The sequence below is a fragment of the Thunnus albacares genome, chromosome 4, assembly GCF_914725855.1.
Source record: "Thunnus albacares chromosome 4, fThuAlb1.1, whole genome shotgun sequence".
NCBI classification, from domain to species: domain Eukaryota; kingdom Metazoa; phylum Chordata; class Actinopteri; order Scombriformes; family Scombridae; genus Thunnus; species Thunnus albacares.
In genome coordinates this window covers 23,738,292-23,756,347 of record NC_058109.1, presented here as the reverse complement: position 1 = coordinate 23,756,347, position 18,056 = coordinate 23,738,292, and the positions used below count along the sequence as shown (strand labels likewise).

At 42.8% G+C, this 18,056-nt stretch overlaps 2 protein-coding genes across 8 annotated transcripts in view; one reads left to right on the top strand and one right to left on the bottom strand.

The window, feature by feature from the left end:
- The first annotated feature begins 6,154 nt into the window (after positions 1-6,154).
- Positions 6,155-8,674, top strand: myog (myogenin). The gene is made up of 3 exons (XM_044349501.1): positions 6,155-6,909; positions 7,606-7,705; positions 7,800-8,674. Exons 1-3 carry the CDS (start codon positions 6,376-6,378, stop codon positions 7,916-7,918), a joined length of 753 nt encoding a protein of 250 aa, XP_044205436.1. The 5' UTR covers positions 6,155-6,375; the 3' UTR covers positions 7,919-8,674.
- A 1,206-nt stretch (positions 8,675-9,880) lies between these two features.
- Positions 9,881-18,056, bottom strand: part of ppfia4 (PTPRF interacting protein alpha 4) — a 57,683-nt gene continuing 49,507 nt past the window's right edge. For 2 of the 7 annotated variants that reach the window (XM_044349493.1, XM_044349495.1), the window contains exons 18-31: positions 17,915-18,036; positions 17,504-17,616; positions 17,341-17,422; positions 17,163-17,244; positions 16,744-16,944; positions 16,158-16,220; positions 15,722-15,748; positions 14,128-14,303; positions 13,826-13,923; positions 12,926-13,101; positions 12,173-12,241; positions 11,897-12,083; positions 11,641-11,738; positions 9,881-10,344 (exon numbers count right to left, since the gene is read on the bottom strand). In XM_044349493.1, the coding sequence (XP_044205428.1) occupies positions 11,680-11,738; positions 11,897-12,083; positions 12,173-12,241; positions 12,926-13,101; positions 13,826-13,923; positions 14,128-14,303; positions 15,722-15,748; positions 16,158-16,220; positions 16,744-16,944; positions 17,163-17,244; positions 17,341-17,422; positions 17,504-17,616; positions 17,915-18,036 (1,455 nt within the window). In that variant the 3' untranslated portion in view covers positions 9,881-10,344; positions 11,641-11,679. The remainder of the gene's footprint in view (positions 10,345-11,640; positions 11,739-11,896; positions 12,084-12,172; positions 12,242-12,925; positions 13,102-13,825; positions 13,924-14,127; positions 14,304-15,721; positions 15,749-16,157; positions 16,221-16,743; positions 16,945-17,162; positions 17,245-17,340; positions 17,423-17,503; positions 17,617-17,914; positions 18,037-18,056) is intronic. The other 5 variants (XM_044349494.1, XM_044349498.1, XM_044349497.1 and 2 more) reach the window with 3 other exon arrangements.

The following is an 18,056-nucleotide window of genomic DNA, read 5'->3' as shown; positions in this document are numbered from 1 at the left end:
GGTTTTTCTTATATTATACATCTTTTTTAAAAAATTATACCTAAATTAAAAAACTTATTTCTATGTCACTTTCTTTTGACCTTTGTCTGCATACCTCCAGGACTGCGAGCCTCAGCCTGTTTACCCTCTTTTGCTTTCTTCTGGTTGTGTGTCTGGGTATCTGTAATTTTATCTGTGTGGCCAGGACCTTTCCTTTCTCACCTCCATACACACACACACACAAACACACACACACATTCCCTCTGTTGTGTCCGACTATTTGGTCGCTCCAGAAACCAGGCCGCTAAATTTGTCCCACTGGTGACATGGGAGAAGGTCAGTGGAGCCAGAGAAAAACAAGAGAAAGACATAAAGACAGAGAGATTAGAATAGACATAATGGGGGAGGGAAATGGGTAATGATACAGATGTGACACATTAAAGGATAGGATGATAGATGTCTTAAAACAATGGTTAGGTGCCCAAAATAATTTTGGAACAGGTTTTGCTCGCTGTAATCATTCCTCCTGTTCATACTGACCATTAGAAGATAACCTCCAAATGTGCTTGCAATGGAAGTGATGGGGGCCAAAATCCACAGTCCTCATTTTGAGCAAAAATGTATCTAAAAGTTTTTCTGAAGATAATATGAGGCTTCAGCAGTCTGAGTTAGTCAAATAAAGTAAATATCTTACACAGTTACAGTCTTTTTAGTAAAAAAAATATCTTTATATCCCTCTTTGTGTCTCAATGGGCAGCGTTTTCCTGTTCAGCTGCAGTGGAAAGTACAAGTAAAAAGATGGAATTTGGCACTAAAAAGACTGTAACTATGAAAGATATTGACTTGACTAATTTGGACAGCCTCATATTAGCCTCAAATAAACTTTTAAACATATTTTGGCACAGGAGTGCTGTGGATTTTGGCCTTCATCACTTACACTGGAAGTGCATTATGAACCGATCAGGAAGAACGATTACAGCAAGAAAAACATGTTTCAGTGTTCATTTGGGCACCCGACTATTGTTTTAATATTTAAAAAAAACATGAAACTCTCCTTTAAGGTGAGGTGAAAGGAACAAGGAGAAACAAAGTGGAGTTTGCCAGATATGGAAGACGATATTGAAAAGCTGGACTGACTGGGAGTCGGGCTAGCTCCTGCATAGCTGTCCACTCAAATCTCACAACATCACTCTGCAGGCATATACACATTACTAGCCTCAGACGGGATTAAAACCATGTCTCCTATGTTGATTGTGGTTTACACTTGGGCATCATCTAGGTGTAAATTGCCATCAAATAAAACTGGACAGATTTTTATGAGGGGGCAAGCTTTACCTTGTCAGATTCCTCTCTGCTTAAGTGACGTGAAACTGGCAGTCTCAAAGAAAGGGATGCTTTGTTTTCTAGCCTGTGATGATTGGTGTGTCATAATACTGTGGCATTATTTGAATATATGTCTGGTTGGTTTGGAGCAGTGGGCCACAGGTTATTGACAGTGAATAACTTTAGGGCTACCATGTGCTGCAAAGTATGTTAGTGGGAAGTGGGTTATGTACGTAGGTATGAGCATGTATGTGTGTTTGTCTATGTGGAGCTGGAGACTTGCAGTGACTGGGATGCCAGCGAAGGGAAGGGCAGCGGATGGCTCAGGGGCTCAGTCCATTCCTGTGATTTAACATGACACCACTTGCACTAAGACTGCGACAGCTGCGTATGCACATGCCGCCCATTCTGTTTGTTGTAGGGGATTACTCTGCGATAAAAGCCCCAGTGAGCAGCAGCATGGCTGGGCTACAGGACTACTGTTTCCCCCCCTGACTTAGAAAGCTTTCTCCAGGCCTCCAGAGCCCTGTGAAAACACAGGTGGGCCACTTCATTCTGAAAAGGAATGAATGGGAGTATTCTCTGGATGATTAGCCGGGCCGTAGTAGTGTCACATCACCTTTAGGCATCAGTCAAATAGTACAGCACTGCAGCTTATGTAAGGTTCATTACTCAACAGAAACAGCGGAGCAGAGCAGCACAGGAGTGTAGTAATCAGCTCTGACTGCTCCCATTCATTTGCTTCATTCATTAAGGTGATTGATCTGCTTTCATTGTGTTGTATTGGATCATCTGGGAGGGCCGCTTTGTCATCTTTCACCATTAATGTGCAGTCAGTATAATCATGATCTGAAAAAGAGGAGTCTGCATTGTGCAATATAAAAAAACTGCTATCAAAGGGTTCATTAATGGATGTGCAGTTATCATGGCGACAGTATAGAAGCAGTCTCTGAGGCAACAGACTCGGGCATCTGTTGCTGTCACTATGGTGACTATGTCCTCTCTCAAAAAGCACATAACCAGTACTGTTGCATTGAGTCCAGAGTTCAAACAGAGAGCTGCATGACAGGACTAATACAGAGACACTCCGAGCAGTTTAAACCCAGAAACATGACACATTTTTCTTCCCTTTCTCTTTACTCCATGTTAATGCCGCTGCAATCACAACCATGTGCACTATGTATGCAAGGAAGCAGTGAAGGGTGACACCACTTAAACTGTTTTTGTAAGGGAATTGAGCTTAACCAGGTTTTTTATATGTTAACATTAATGAAGATCAACTGCATCAAGTATTCATTAACTAATTACATTCATATTAAAAGTGTTTTTAAAGAAAAACATAAAACAACAACAACAACAAAGGTACCAAAAAGGGGCATGAATGAGTGTACAGATATATATATATATATTTCCACCATCTTTGACTTTTTGATTTTTTTCTCGTGAGACGTGCAGATTGCAAAAACAAATTTCCCTCCTGGATCAATAAAGACTATGTATTTACTGTATTGTAGGTGTTATAGTTTCCTAATAGTTTCCATGAAATTAACTGATATGTAATTGTAAATTCTCTTTAAGGAACGTGGAAAAGAAGATGTAATTTGGTGATGTAATTTTGGTAATGGAGACAGTGTTCAGTTGATACACTTCCAATTATTTCCAAATAATTGCTGATTGCTGAACACACAAACGTGTAAAATTTGTCTACAGGCAAGCACACAATTCATCAAATATGAAGAATAAAGTTTCAGATAAATTAATACTCACAAGTTTAAGTTAATGTCTTTTTCTTTAGCTGTTCTGATATTCATCTAGATTTTAACAACAGCTGATAAACACACAACTAACTATACTCAGATTGCTGCCTCAGAACAATTTCTCTATTTTCCCTATACATTACTTAGAATGATTACATAGAACATAAAATACATGCAATAAATTACACAGGTCCTTCATGGAAATATAAGCTATCAATAAGAAATTGAAGGACCTGTAAAATATTGTATTTAATTGAATTTAGACTAACTTGGTGGTTATTGTATCTTATGTAACCGGATCGAGATCCTAGTTTATCCACCTTTAATCAACACTCCTTCACTGGTGTTGTGTTACTCTCCTGTTACATATGAGATTTCCCAACTGTGCTCAGACGGCAGCTCTCCAGGTCAGTGATGATCTTGAGGCTAACCTGGGGTGAGGAGGACTGATCTCTCCCCCTTGTTTCGCCCTCCTCCCTCCAGCTCAGCTGTCCCGCAATGTGCTGCTGCTTGTCACTGAGGAGAAGTGGAACAGTGTTGCCAGTGACAGGGCAATCCCTGGTGCACACACACACACACACACACACACACACACACACACACACACACACACACACACACACACACACACGTACATGCAAGAACACATACATAAACATGCACACCAGAGGACCTGCACACACACACACACACACACACACACACACACACACACACACACACACACACACATGTTGGGTAGAGAATATGTTTTCCAGTGTAAATAATTTGGATTCTACACAGCTATCTCTTGTTTACATGTTTCCTTATAAGATGAGCTCTTCAGGAATATCTAATATAATGATTATGGATATTAACATTTTTATTCTGTGTTATCTCTTACATGTAATTGATCAGGTTTGATCTACACTGACTGAACTGAGGATGAAAGATACAGTATGAACAGTATCTACAAACAGCAAGTAAACACCCGGTCCTCCCCGATTCACTGCATGTCAAGTGTTCACTCCAAAATGCTGAGAGGGGACTTGTTCCTCAAGCAAAACACAAGTGTGCCTGACACTACAACTATCACAACACACACACACACACACACACGGTTCTCTAGTTCTGCTGACAATGGGTTAAGATGACAGAGGGTTATGAGTGACTCTGACACACTGCAGACCCCCTCCCCACTGTACCCCCATGTCCAACACAGCCGTCTTTGTACTCGTTCCACCATCAGTGACTATCCATCACAGACTAACAGCCCACCGCAGCCCTGCGCCAAGCTACGACTCTGCACTCTGCCTCAACCCCAAAACCAGGATCTGAGCCCAGGACTAGACCACCACCCACTGCAACCACTGCCTGGCACCCACCCCCAGATCTGAACTCCTCTGTCTGTATCATTTCATACTACTAGGAGTGATATCATTTCAATCACCACTGACCATCGAAAGAGTTACGCAAGCAATAATTTTAGTTTTAAATCATAGTATAATGTAACTTGATTGGTTATAATCTAAAACTAAGAAATATGAATTAAAAGAATGGATATAAGTGAACTGAATAATGTTGTAACTTTTTATGGGAAATGGCCATCTTGTTCACTCTAACTTGTCTAACTTTCTGTGTTTTTCAACATACTGTATACTGTTAGTCTTTCCACATTATCTGCCTGTAATAAAGCACAAATTAAAGGGCATGTTCACAATTTTTCATGTCTGTCTTTAAACAATAATCAGGTGCTGTAGTTATTCCTCCTGTTCATGCTAACCATTAAGAGAACGTTTCCAAATGTGCTTCTAATGAAAGCGATGGGGGACAAAATCCACAGTCCTCCTTCAGTGCAAAAGAATGATGTAATCTGACCAATTTCAAGAGAACTGGAAACACCATTACATCAATTTTTCTTCTCATTATAACAAAATATGAACCTATTGACTTGTTATGGTGAGATTCTAGCATTTCATAGCAAAGACAACATGTGACAAGTGTCCCAGGCTGGACTTGATATGTCGTTGCCAGTGGTATGCACCTAGGACCATCAAACACTTCCTGCCAGATATGCATATTACTGTGATAAACCTATGTAAGTGACATAGGATACACGGGATGTAACACATCTCAGGCTATGCCTGTCATTCCATACCTCTTCTCTGCTGACAGAAGTGTGTATTTTGGCTGTTCGTCCATGCTAGCGGAAGCCAGTCTGAATTAGCCGGTGAGCTATGAGGTGAGACATGTCCTGGAAGGATTAACACTTGGTGGCCAGGCTATAATGCCACGACTTGCAGGAAGCGGTCAGGACAACGAAGGCCATTCCCCCACGAGGTCGCCTCATTGTTGTCCTTTGGTTTCTGAGAGTAACAGGGACCAGTGACAACTTGGTGCTGTCCATTCCTGCACAGGCCTGTCTGGTATTGAATCTAGTTTAGCTCAGAAGGTCACTTGCATCACACTGTGTAATCATTTAGAAGGAAAGTCAGCAGATATGAATGTGGTTACATAAAACCAAGACCCAGCAACAATGGCATGAGCTGTTATGTCGTCTAAGCTTTTACATATTTAGTACTGGCCTAGATGATCATTTTGAACCTGACATCGCTTCAGTCACAACAAAGGTGAAGTATTTACTTGTGACCTAGTTTAGAGTAAACAACAATCGCTGGCCTCGTTTCCTTCCCATAAAGAGCTAGGAGACAAACAACTTCTTGTCATTGCATATCATTGGCTCCTAGTAGAAGTGACAGCTGTCTCCAGACTGTCCCTACTGCCCGGCCCCCTCCTCCACCTCCATGGCGGGGGACTTCATGTATGGTGTCATGGAGGGAGACGCAAGTCTGGGATTAGCTCATTAAGACAGGCATCTTTGATCCGAGGTTATCTCTCCCATTTCCACGGCAACCTGATCATATCCTGGCCTCTTAAGACACACACAAGGGCATACACACATGCACACACACACACACACACACAATTGGGCCCTAAAGCCCTCGAGAGCAGGGCCCAACAGAGATGTGAAGTGTAGATGTGAAGCAACAGCTAAACGTCGTGTCAGGTTTCTGGGGGCTCGTGCTAAATTTAACCCTGTGATCCTGCAGCAGGCAGAGGGGTTTAAATGCCAGCCTACAGTTGCTCCACACCAGTTGTTCTCCACACGTCTTCCACTCATCACAAACTTAGGCCGGGGACGAAGACAGGCACACACACAAGTACACTCCGACACACACGCTCCAGGCACAGGACCGAAGAGCACATACAGTAGAGCAGTTCCAGGGGAAACAGGGATCTTTACCCCCTCACTTTCAGACCACTGCGTTGTCCAAGCATGGAGCTTTTTGAGACCAACCCTTACTTCTTCCCTGACCAGCGCTTCTATGAAGGAGGGGACAGCTACTTCCCCTCTCGCCTGCCCGGGGGGTACGACCAAGGTGGCTACCAGGACAGGAACTCCATGATGGGGCTGTGCGGGAGTCTGTCTGGAGGTGTCGGAGTCGGGGTGACAGGAACAGAGGACAAAGCCTCTCCATCCAGCCTGTCACCTCACTCCGAGCCCCACTGCCCGGGTCAGTGCCTGCCGTGGGCCTGCAAGTTGTGCAAACGGAAGACAGTGACCATGGACCGTCGGAGAGCGGCCACACTGAGGGAGAAGAGGCGCCTGAAGAAGGTGAATGAAGCTTTTGATGCTCTGAAGAGGAGCACCCTGATGAACCCCAACCAGAGGCTGCCCAAGGTGGAGATCTTGCGGAGCGCCATCCAGTATATTGAAAGGCTGCAGGCTCTGGTGTCCTCCCTCAACCAGCAGGACACTGAGACGGGGCAGCAGGGACTACACTACCGACCCGGCCCGGCCCAGCCCAGAGTGAGTAGGACAGAGGAGGGATGACGAGAAGCAGAATGTCACATATTAAACACTGAAAAGAGGGCCAGAAGTCAAACAGAAAGAACAGACAGGGAAGAGACATAATGCACAATGCAGTAGTTGAAGAGAGGTGCAAATGTTCTTTTATGTGTGAAAACTTGCTTTGGAATTGATTACCATGGCTAAGTTTTGAGGTTTCAACTGGGGTGATAAACTGACGTATCATTCATATAATCAGTCACAGATTGATTGTACATTTCCCGTCAGTGTCTTGCAATTCTTTTCAGAGGTTTTTAAAGTTATAATCCAGTTTTCAATTGTAAGGTGTTCAGAGGATAGACATCTTTTACCAGTTTGAAGGTTCAAGGAGACCTGTGAAACAAACTGATGACACAGGTGCCAAAATATAGTAAAAACTATTCAGTTGCCAAAATCTTTCCAATTGTTACTGTTAAATGGTCTTTATGTCAGAAGATCTCTTAAATCTTATGATTTATGTTTGTATTTTCTGATGGAGTCTTATTTCTCTTGCTGACAGAGTTTTCATCATGTACTTTTGCCTCTGAGGGTCACAGGATGCATTGGTGCTGTGTGTGTAGTGTTACACTACTGTGTCTCTGTATGGGGTGGGGTGTGCAGTGTCATAACACCGAGTGAGTGACAGCAACTTCTGTGTGTGCATCTCCATGGTAACAGGTGTCGTCGTCAAGCGAGCCCAGTTCGGGCAGCACCTGCTGCAGCAGCCCAGAGTGGAGCAGCACTCCCGAGCAGTGCACGCAGAGCTACAGCAGTGAGGGTGAGTACAGTTCACACACAGTCTCATTACACAGCACCAGCAGCTCAGCGCGCCTTCTCTCAGATAATGAATATGTGACTGGGTCTCTCCGCAGATCTCCTGAGTGCTGCCGACTCTCCAGAGCAGGGCAACATGCAAGCCCTGACCTCCATCGTGGACAGCATTACTGCAGCAGACGGAGCTGTGGCCTTTCCTGTGGACATTCCCAAATAGACGCTCCACACAGCGGACCCATAGGTGCACACAAACACAAAGCAAAATGACAATTGGAAAAGCAGACTTTTAACTAATCCAAAATTCTAATTTTACTTATTTTTCAGCTCAAATGATCTGTGTTTTGTGTTTTGGCTCATGCTAAATTTCAAATTTGTGATTTATCAGAATTGTAGCTCTGCTAATCTAAGGCTCTGCTAGCCAAATGTAATTCCTCCTCTTAACAATGAGGCCTTATTCCCTTTATTCCCTGCCTTATCCTGCAGTCCAGACCTGTCTGTCAGAGCCACAGGAGGTTAGTCTAACTAGAGATTCAAGGACTTTGCTGCATGAACCCAACACCTAGTTACTAGTGTGGATCTCTGCTAGGCTCACGTCCAGTCTAATAGAGCCACAGAGGAATGACAAAGCCTGTTTTTTCTCCTTACTTAATTTAAGTTTTCCTCTTTTCGAAACCTTTCCCTGATCTTTCATTCTTTTTTGTGTGTGTTTTTCAATGCTTAAAAAAACGTGAGTTTATTTGTGGGGCCAATATGTACCATGGCAGTTTTGACCAAGATCTGCTTAATTTAAACTGGTTATAAATGCTAGTGATGTAAATACGTTCCCTTTTTCTACAGAGTGGTTTTGCCATTTTATTTTTTATTTTTTGCTAACTTATTTTTGACTTTTATAACTAAGATTGTTGTGTATTTGTAGATGTTCCGAAAAGTGATATTTTCTGTCCAATCCTTGCAATAAAGACCATTTTCAATACATTGTCTGTTGTTGCCTTTGACTAAAACCAGACTTCAAAAGGAACACAACACCCAAAATCTTTAAAAAACAGCTTTACTTATGTCTATATAGTGTCATAAATACAGTACACTTTTTAAATAGCCAAATAATAAAATCTTGATTTGTCAGCATTGTTTCACACCTGGAATAAAGACACAGTACTCATAGCTGCCACATAGCACATTACACCTTTTAGACACCTTGGAAAAACTGTAAAATAAAAAAAAAGATTGTACACCCATCCAGCACTTCACTGATTCATATGCTGTGTTCTCATTGGATGAGGAGTTGGCCAGCCAAGAGTACTGACTGCTCACTGGCACGTCTCCATGGCAACTAAATGGGAGGTGACGTGACAGGATTAGACGAGTCTGTCACTTGGAGCAGTTTCATATGGATGTCATTGGCTGATGTTGAGCAGCAGTTTACAGTTTGATTTGAGAGAAAGTCAGGAATCAACAGAGAGGAGCTACAATGTTCACACTACCCATCCACAGAGAAAAGTCATGGTCACATGGCTGGGGTCGGCCTTTCGCACGCAAATTCTCTACAAGTCTTGAGCAGAATATCATTCACTCGCTCACTCGCACACACACGCACACAAACACACACACACACACACACACTCTTCATATTAAAGGATTCTCTCTACTCTAGGCTACATAGTATCATACAGAAGGCGAGAGAGGCGGAGAGAGAGGAGAGGTAACAGCTACATAGTGTCAAAAAGAGGAAGAGGAGGAGGAGGAAAAAGGAAAGTACAGGAGAAGACGCAAAGAGAGAAGTTTGAAATTGGACCCATGAACCTGTGAAGAGTCCTTGTAGAAACACACCCCCACCTTAGTGAGACCCTCCCACTAACGATTCACACACTTACAGCATACAGCAAAAGACACACAAAGGTCCGTCACAGAGAGAAAGAGAAAGGAAGAGAAAGAGAGAGAGAACAGTCACTATCGAATACAGGGCATTGGGTTTCATACAGCAATGATATTAGATTATTTTCCATATATATTTCCAATATATATATAATATTTCTATAAAAAACATAAGTCATCCATTTTATGTACAGAGACGATAAATGAGTAATACCTTGCATAACCGGTAGAGGGGCAATGTGCAGTGGGATCTGCCATTTATACAAGTATTCATCATTCCCAACTCCAAATCAACAACTAGTCATCATCCCTTTAAAACTTTTTTTTTTTTTTTTTTTTTACAACCTAACCAACTCGTGTGTTGCCAAGGACATGATGACAGAGGAAGATTGGTTTGGACTTGGCCATGTTGAGACTATTAGAACCAGGACAAGAACCCACAGCTGAGACCAGGGGAGCAGGAGCACAACACCACAACAACAAGGCTACTGGGAGCACTAGGGTAAACTGGGAGAGACCAGGATGAGTCTCCTTTACAGCAGCAAGCGCAGCCAATGAGCACTCTCGGAGTTCAAAGGTCAGAGTTAGGCCTCTGTATTGCACGAGTCCGAAGGAGAGGTGAGAGGTGAAAGGTGAGAGGTGAGGCTGGGCAACAAAGGGGCCAGCGGGGGAAGCCTACCCCCCCTCTGGCACCCAGGTCTCCCTCTCCAGATTTGGCATATCACTCTCAAAAGGCCGCAAGCATGTGTCCGTATAGGTAATGAGAATGCACTGGAGGACAGAAAAGAGATTAAGAAAGTCAGATTGGGAGAAAGAGAAAGAGTGAGTTTGTGTCTGTTTGTTTTATCTTGACAAGCAGATATTTAAATTATTGGATAACTTCCTAGACATACAGTAAATTGGCAAAAGCTCATAAATGCCAAATTAAACTATTCCCATACACATTTGGTGTTGTAGTGAGTGTTAAAGCAGCTTGTAGATATGTATGGGGGGGGGGGGGGGACGACTCAAAATTAGCTGCAGTGCCTGTTTTCATTGTAACTGTGACTCATTGATGTGTTTTCTATGAAGTAATAAACCATATGTATGTAAACAGCACATATAAAGAGAGACTTTGGGTACAATAAGATCAATTCATTGTTGGTTTTGGTTTTTCATGGGGTTTGTCTGGCCACAGTTATTCTTTAAAGGTGCAGTGTGTAGAATTTAGTGGCATCTAGCAAACTTGGTGACTTGGTAGAAATGGAACATAATATTCATAAGTATGTTTTAATTAGTGTATAATCACCTGCAAATAAGAATCATGTTTTCGTTACCTTAGAATGAGCCCTTTATATCTACAGAGGGAGCAGGTCCTCTTCCACGGGGCCCGCCGTGTTGCACCACCATATTTCTACAGAAGCCCAGAATGGACAAACCAAACACTGGCTCTAGAGAGGGCCTTTCATGTTTTTCGTGAGTTTGGTGGCCACCACAGGTTCTCTTACGTGCTTGGAAGTGAAGGGTGAGGGGTATTCAGTTGGTTGTAATCTGCAACCTCACCGCTAGATGCCACTAAATCTTACACACTGCACCTTTAAAGCTCTTTTAGCTGGCAGTGGAAGAAGCGAAAACACAGTACTGACATTTTTTCAGCATTTAAAATCATTATGGCAAATGCGTTAGTAAACACCTCCAGCAAACACAGAGCAACACTGACATTCATTTGCAGCTGTGTTTGTATCCACCTGATGGATTTTAATATTCACTCTCCTTTTGTCTCTGTTTTGGCCTCCAACAACTCCTGAGAACAAATCAGACTCCTGCAAACTCGGGTGATAATTTTTTGTGGTTTTGTCACTATGAACGATAACTTTAACATTACACATTTTACACCACACTTTACTAGCTAAAAGGCCCAAATCAGCCGAATACACATATCAGTACATTAGCCTAGTACAAGTGCTGTCAATTTCTGCTATAAGTTAGTGCCACATTCCTGTCTCATACCACACAGCTGGGCAATGCCAGTTAAAAGTGCACTAACCTGTAAGTTCAGCACTTTCAGGTGATGTTTTGTCAGCTTACCTGTTAGCATTAGCGCTCCTGTTAGTAAGCAGAGAGGAGTTAGCATGAATAGGTCCTCACTGCCGAGGGGTCGAGTCTCGGGGGTGCCGGAGGAGGAGCTTGAGAGGGCGTGACAGAGAGAGGTTTTGGGCACAGCAGGACAGAGAGCACACAGCATGCAGTTAGTCAGTCAAGACAAGCTGAGAGAATGGTAAGCACATAGATAGACAAAGAAAAATACATATGGCTGAGTACTTTGGTTAGTACTGTGACACACCTTCAGGTTGCAGCTGCTTCTTGGGCATCAAATTCACAGAAGGTGGCATGGACATGGAGGGCATGCGGAAGCCGGCAGGCAGCGTTTCCATGGAGCCCGCCATCATCCCCAGCCCTGCCCCTCCCTCACGTGCCCGAAACCTCTTCCGCCACGACGGCGAGCGTCGAAAAGACTTGTCATCTCCACTCTGCGGGGACAGGGAGAAAAGTCAGGCTAGACAACTGCCCCATTTTCAACAATATTGCATTTGATCAAAGCAGCAGCTTGAGAGGTCACCTCCTCTAGTCGTCGGTCGGTCCCCAAGGCTAACAGGTTGTTGAACTCCCTTTCCAGAACCTGCCGTGCCTGAAAAACAGCAAACACAACCTCTGTGAGCAGATGATAAAGTGGAGCTGTGAGCAAAATATCACTCTTGAAATGTCTGTGGAATTAAAATCAATTCCTCTGATAAATAGGAGTAACCTTGATCACCTTGTTCATGTTTTCTGTTGAACCGCTGAAAACACATGTAATCACATGTGAATATGAAAACTCAAGTAATTTGCACTAAAGCTCATAAGTGGTGAATTCTTTCAAGCAAATTCAAGGTGATAAAAACAAAGCACTTTTGGTAAAGAATCTGAAGCAGAAGTAAATGTTGGCACCATGTAGCTGACAGTAGAAAGAAATGCTGACTGTACACAAACCACTGCGCCAACAAAAAGTAAATCAATTGCTCTCATAAAAACCTCCAACAGTGTGACTGTTGGAAGATGGACTGGCTGCAGAAAGGCCAAAATGCCTGCCGTGAGCTTAAAGTACTGGATAAAAAGTGGTGAATGTGTGGGATTTTATGATACAAAATACAACAAATATTATCGGTGCATATTGAGGGTTTTTAGCTAGTATTCCATGACACAAAATGGACCAAACTTCCTTCAAAAATCAGATCAAAACATGTCCTCTGCAATGAAACTGATTGTCTTTCTGTGTGTCAGATAGTTCAATCATTGCATGCTGAACCAACAATGATTTTTCCTCTATAAGCACCTGTGTGTTCTGCATAGGGATCTGCAGGATGAGTGCTAGGCTGCTGTAGTCGAAGGTCTCATCCAGAGAGAGGAGCGCTCCATGAACGCCGCTCTCCAACATGTTGCCACTATACTCCCTCAGACCAATGGACTGGACCCAGTGGATCACCTGTTCATTGGTCCACACCAACACATCTAAAGCAAAAAATAGTGGCTCAAATTCATGGTGCTGTAGCACAATGTCATATCAGCATACATCATTACCACCAAACAGGGGTGACTTGATTTAGAGCAAGAAATCTAGAAACACAGAGAGAGAGAGAACGAAAGATAAAGAGATAATGTGCATGTCCGCATAGTGTCAACTCACTGGCACACTCCCTTTGTTAATTTAAAGCACAGCTGTCAGCCAGCTTTCCAAGTTGGAACAGGCGGTGTGTGTGTGTGTGTGTGTGTGTGTGTGTGTGTGTGTGTGTGTGTGTAAACAGGGCAGGATTCTGATTTGACACGACAGCTGAATCAAGTTCATGTGCAGAACTCAAGGTCAAAAGGGCGAAAGGGCTGGCTAGATCTGTGTGTGTGTGTGTGTGTGTGTGTGTGTGTGTGTGTGTGTGTGTGTGTGTGTGTGTGTGTGTGTGTGTGTGTGTGTGTGTGTGTGTGTGTGTGTGTGTGGACCATTCTTGGTATGTGGAGCTTTGGATCATAAGATTGTAGGCCTTTCTTCAGTTGGCTTTTTGACAGTCAAAGGTGCAGCTGTCTCCATGCTCAGGCCAGTTTGACAATATCAGGCAAAACCTATAAGTGGTACTCTGGCCTGATGAGACTGTTGACATGTTTGAACATATGAACGTATGTATGTGTGTGTGTGTGTGTGCTTTATTGCTTTTTTTGTCACTCTGTGTGTGTGTCTTAAGTGTACCTTTCATATCATGTTGGCTGTCCTCTCTCCGACGCTCCAGGTCTTTCCTGTCATAATTGAGCCTCTTCAAGCACATAATCCCATACTGCAGACTAGCCCTGGTACACACACACATGCAAAAATACACATAAATATACGAACACACACACACACATAAGGAAATAAACAATCACCCACACATAGAAAAGCACAAGCACATATGCACCGTTAGCCTTCTCATCTCCATTGCTAATGTATCTAGTTAGCAGATGAAAGGGGAAGCTGATCAAACGGCAGCTGAGCTAATCGTGCTAGCTGCAGACCTGTGGAAGCTGTCCACCATCTTGAGGTGGCTCCTCAGATCCTTCTTGGTCAGGTGGTCCAGCATGCGCGCGTCCACCAGACACTCCATGAAGTAGGATCGGTACTGAGGCAGACCAAGGCTGGGTAGCCACTCGTTCCCTATCCACTCATGATTCATGTCTCCATACGCCAAAGTCTATAGAGAAAGGAGGACACAGCATTACTGAAGTTTACAATAGAAAGTGATGCGTGTTTCAGAATTTTGTACTTATATACATGAATGTAGGATGTTCAATGAATCTTTTTGGTGGCGCCTGCCACTCAAGTGGTAAAACAAATGAATTTTTTGTCATTTTGTATTAATAAATAAATAAAATCACCCCAAAACAGAGCAATCTAAGTGTTTGGAACTTATTGTACTGTGGGTCCAAAAGTACAATCTACCTTTTTTACAGCACACATTTAGCAATGTAAGCAGGAAAAGCATATGTGTAACTACTAACATTAATCATGACTGCATTCCATTTAGTTGTTTCAGGTCCATGGTCCAGGTATTGTATATGTATTTTATGACTTACTGGGACACTTAAATGGACCAATTGTTAATGTTATTAGCAGCACCTGTGCTTTTCCTGCTATGACATGTCAAAATGTATCTATATGAAAAGCTGAAACATGTTTCTGGGGTTTTCTGTATTCTAAGCTAAATTAGTACAACTGTATGGGACAGTAAAATGTCATCATTTTGACCAAGCTAAAACAACAATTATTTTGTTAGCATACAACAACTACCACTTCCTCAGGCTTGAAAGCATGCAAATGGCTAAGACTCATGGGATATGCTGTCAGTGAATAACAGATCATCATCATTTATCTTGTTTAAACAGTCAGTTCACTCAAATTACAAAAAGACATCTTTGTCATCTTTGAAGCCAACTGATATATCGGCTGATGTTACCTCAGCAGATATACTGTATTGGTATCTGCATATACTGTATGTCAACCAATAAGTAACAAAAAAAATTGCAGAAAAGAAATACCAACAATACAAAACACTGTTTTTTTTTTTTTTTTTTTAATTTTAACTGTAAATGTTTAGTACATATCTTCATCACAATTCTTTAATGAATTGTGACCGAGGGATCCTTAAATGCTATGAGTTTATATAAAAGAAAGAATTATCAGCTGATATATTAGTGTCAGATTATTGTAACTCTCAAATATTGGCTTCAAAAACCCAATGTCAGTCAGGTTTTTGTATCTAACCATATAGATTTTTAATATCTGCTGAAATTAAGAGATAAGTCTCTGCAATTTCTGCTGACACCTCAATACAATGGTGGTGAATGGAATTTAGTTTGTGGTTTTCAAAGCATTGAAAAATTATGCTTGTAAGAATATTCTGGTTACTCTATTTCTATGTAAAAAGCTCCATATTACTAAAAACGACTGCAAATGTCTTTTGCCACCATCTGAGTTACAGAATAAAATACTGAAGGTGAGTACTGTAGGTAGCTCTCTCTTATTCAAATACACGTGTTTATGTGTCAGTGAAGAGCTTGGGTTCAGTTTCAGGGTGTGAGCGGACAAATGTTAGCAGATCAGCAACCTCACCTGTGCCCAGCTGCCCTCCTCATTCTCCTGAGTGGCAGCATGGTAGAGACAATATACAATGTTAGAGAGACAGGCTAACCAAACAAACACATACAACACACTCAGAAACACACAAACACACACACAAAGCTTTTCTATGAGTTTTTACTCTGCAGTTAACCTTCAATGATATGTCTGCTGTAATTACACGATTTGCAACTAAAAGACTCAGACACACATCATCAATCAGCTCAGATCACATGATCACAGGCTACACCCGACAACCACATGCAAGTCCCAGCACAAGCACAAAAAAATGCATTAGTGTGTGACGTTGTGGGTATTTAAAAGGGTCTTCCGGGAGTGGACATATGTGTGTCGTGGTGGGCACAGTGTCAGTGTGTGAGAGTTGTTTGGTGGGGGGAGGAGGGAAGGGGAGCACCCAGATGGTACTGACCGCTTTAGTGGAGGAAGCCAGGTTCTCCATCTCTTCATGAGTCACCCACACATTTCCGGAGGACTGCTCAGAGGACGAGAGCACACACACAAGCACCCACACACACATACAAAATCACACCCAGTGTATATTTTCACACATGCCAACCCCCCGCACACACAAAGACACAGACACAGACAAACATTGTGTTGAGCGACGCCAAGGAAGGGAGTGTATTTCAGGCAGGTAGCTTGTCGCTATATATGGCACTATTTATGTGTTGTTTTCCCACAGAACCCCATGCAATTTATGGCAGCAGAAAAGGACACGTCAACCCAGTTGAAGGCATAAAACAAGCCTCTACTGTGGCCTACACAGAAGAACAAAAAAAACAAAAAAAACAAAGAGTGAGGTGTCATCACCCGAGGGTGTGGGGTGAAGGTGAAGCCTAAAAAGGGAAGAGGTTTTGAGTGTAGTTAATTTTTGTGTAGGATAATGTGTTCATCTTCACATTCCTGAGTTATTTTTTTTGCGTAGGTTTATGCTCTCATTTATTTATCTATTATTTGTGTATGGACATTTACATGAATGTGTATTTGTTGTTTACCGTTCTGGAGGTGAGCGGTGCGGAGGGGCTGGTGAGGGAGACCATCTCCTGGATAGCCAAGCGAAGTTTGAGTCGGTGCAGAGGGTTGCTGATGCCGATCTCCCTCTGGATCTCTGTGTCTGACAGAGCCGACATGATGGCTCCGCTCTTCACGTTGGCACGACAGGCTGCCACATACCACGCCGGCATACCCACCCACAGCTGGTGAGAGTCATCAAGATATTCAATGTTACCGACATTGTCGCCGTAAAAGGTCACATAGAAGGGGAAGGGAGCGCAGATCAGGCTGCAATAGTCAGTCTTGTATTTTATTTCACCAAATTTGATACAGAACCAGCATTACATGAAGACAGCAAGACAGAAGCAGTTTTTTTTTTTTTAGAAATTTCTGGCAGGTAGATAGTAGATTAGTGGAATACCTCTAGCCAGGAGACAACAGTAGGACCATCCCACTGGGCAAACGGCAGACCTCTTTTCCTGGCGTCTTCCAGAAGCTCATGTCTAAAGAGGGGATTACAAACAACAGCAGAAGGAAGAAAAAGGCTTGATGAATAATTTCAATAACAAGAATGAGAAACAAAAAGAGGATGCTTTTACTTTTTCTTCATCCTGCGATCCCTCTCGGCCTGCGTGCCCAGTTTTCCCAGAGTCATAGTGTCACCGATGCCCATGTCAAAGTCTGAAATACAGCACAACAGTGTTAATATTTGTCTCTGTAAATCACACAGTCTCTACATCAGTATGGGACAACCGTATGCACCTGATAACGCCGGTAAAGGCTGTCCATCCCTGCCCATAGTCTGGTCGAGTCGACCCTTCTCCTTCTTCCCAAACAACCGGCCGATAGATGACTTGATTCCTTTCTTTTGCTTGCTGCAACAAATTACAGCAAAACAGACAAATGTTGGTACACACAAATCTACAGTCTGATATACTATTGTCTCATTAGAGAGGTAAGCAATTGTTTTTGTGGTTACAGTAAGTCTGTGGCTCAATCTCTTTTCTTGCCCTATCCACTCTGTCATTGTGCATTCACGTGAAGAGTTCAACATATTAAGGACTATTCAAGACTTGTTAGTGGGTAGTTGACCTGTAAAACAATTCGACAGCGACTCTGCACCAGTGCTGACTTATCTCTACTTCCTCTATGAGTGTGTGTGTGTGTTTTTACCCTCGTCCATCCTCCAGGCTGCCTGTGAACTGAGCGAAATTGGTTTCCAGTCGTAAACTGCGGGGGGAGGAAGGAGGCGATGTCTCACACTTGATGGTGGCTTTGTCCACTTCCACTGGCGACTGCAAGAGTCACAAAAGCA

What these genes read in the sequence shown, in the direction of transcription:
- myog (XM_044349501.1), top strand. Translation starts at nt 6,376, where the DNA reads ATGGAGCTTTTTGAGACCAACCCTTACTTCTTCCCTGACCAGCGCTTC. An exon ending in CCGGCCCGGCCCAGCCCAGA is followed by an intron (nt 6,910 to 7,605) that starts GTGAGTAGGACA and finishes CCATGGTAACAG; the next exon opens with GTGTCGTCGTCAAGCGAGCC. An exon ending in GCAGAGCTACAGCAGTGAGG is followed by an intron (nt 7,706 to 7,799) that starts GTGAGTACAGTT and finishes GTCTCTCCGCAG; the next exon opens with ATCTCCTGAGTGCTGCCGAC.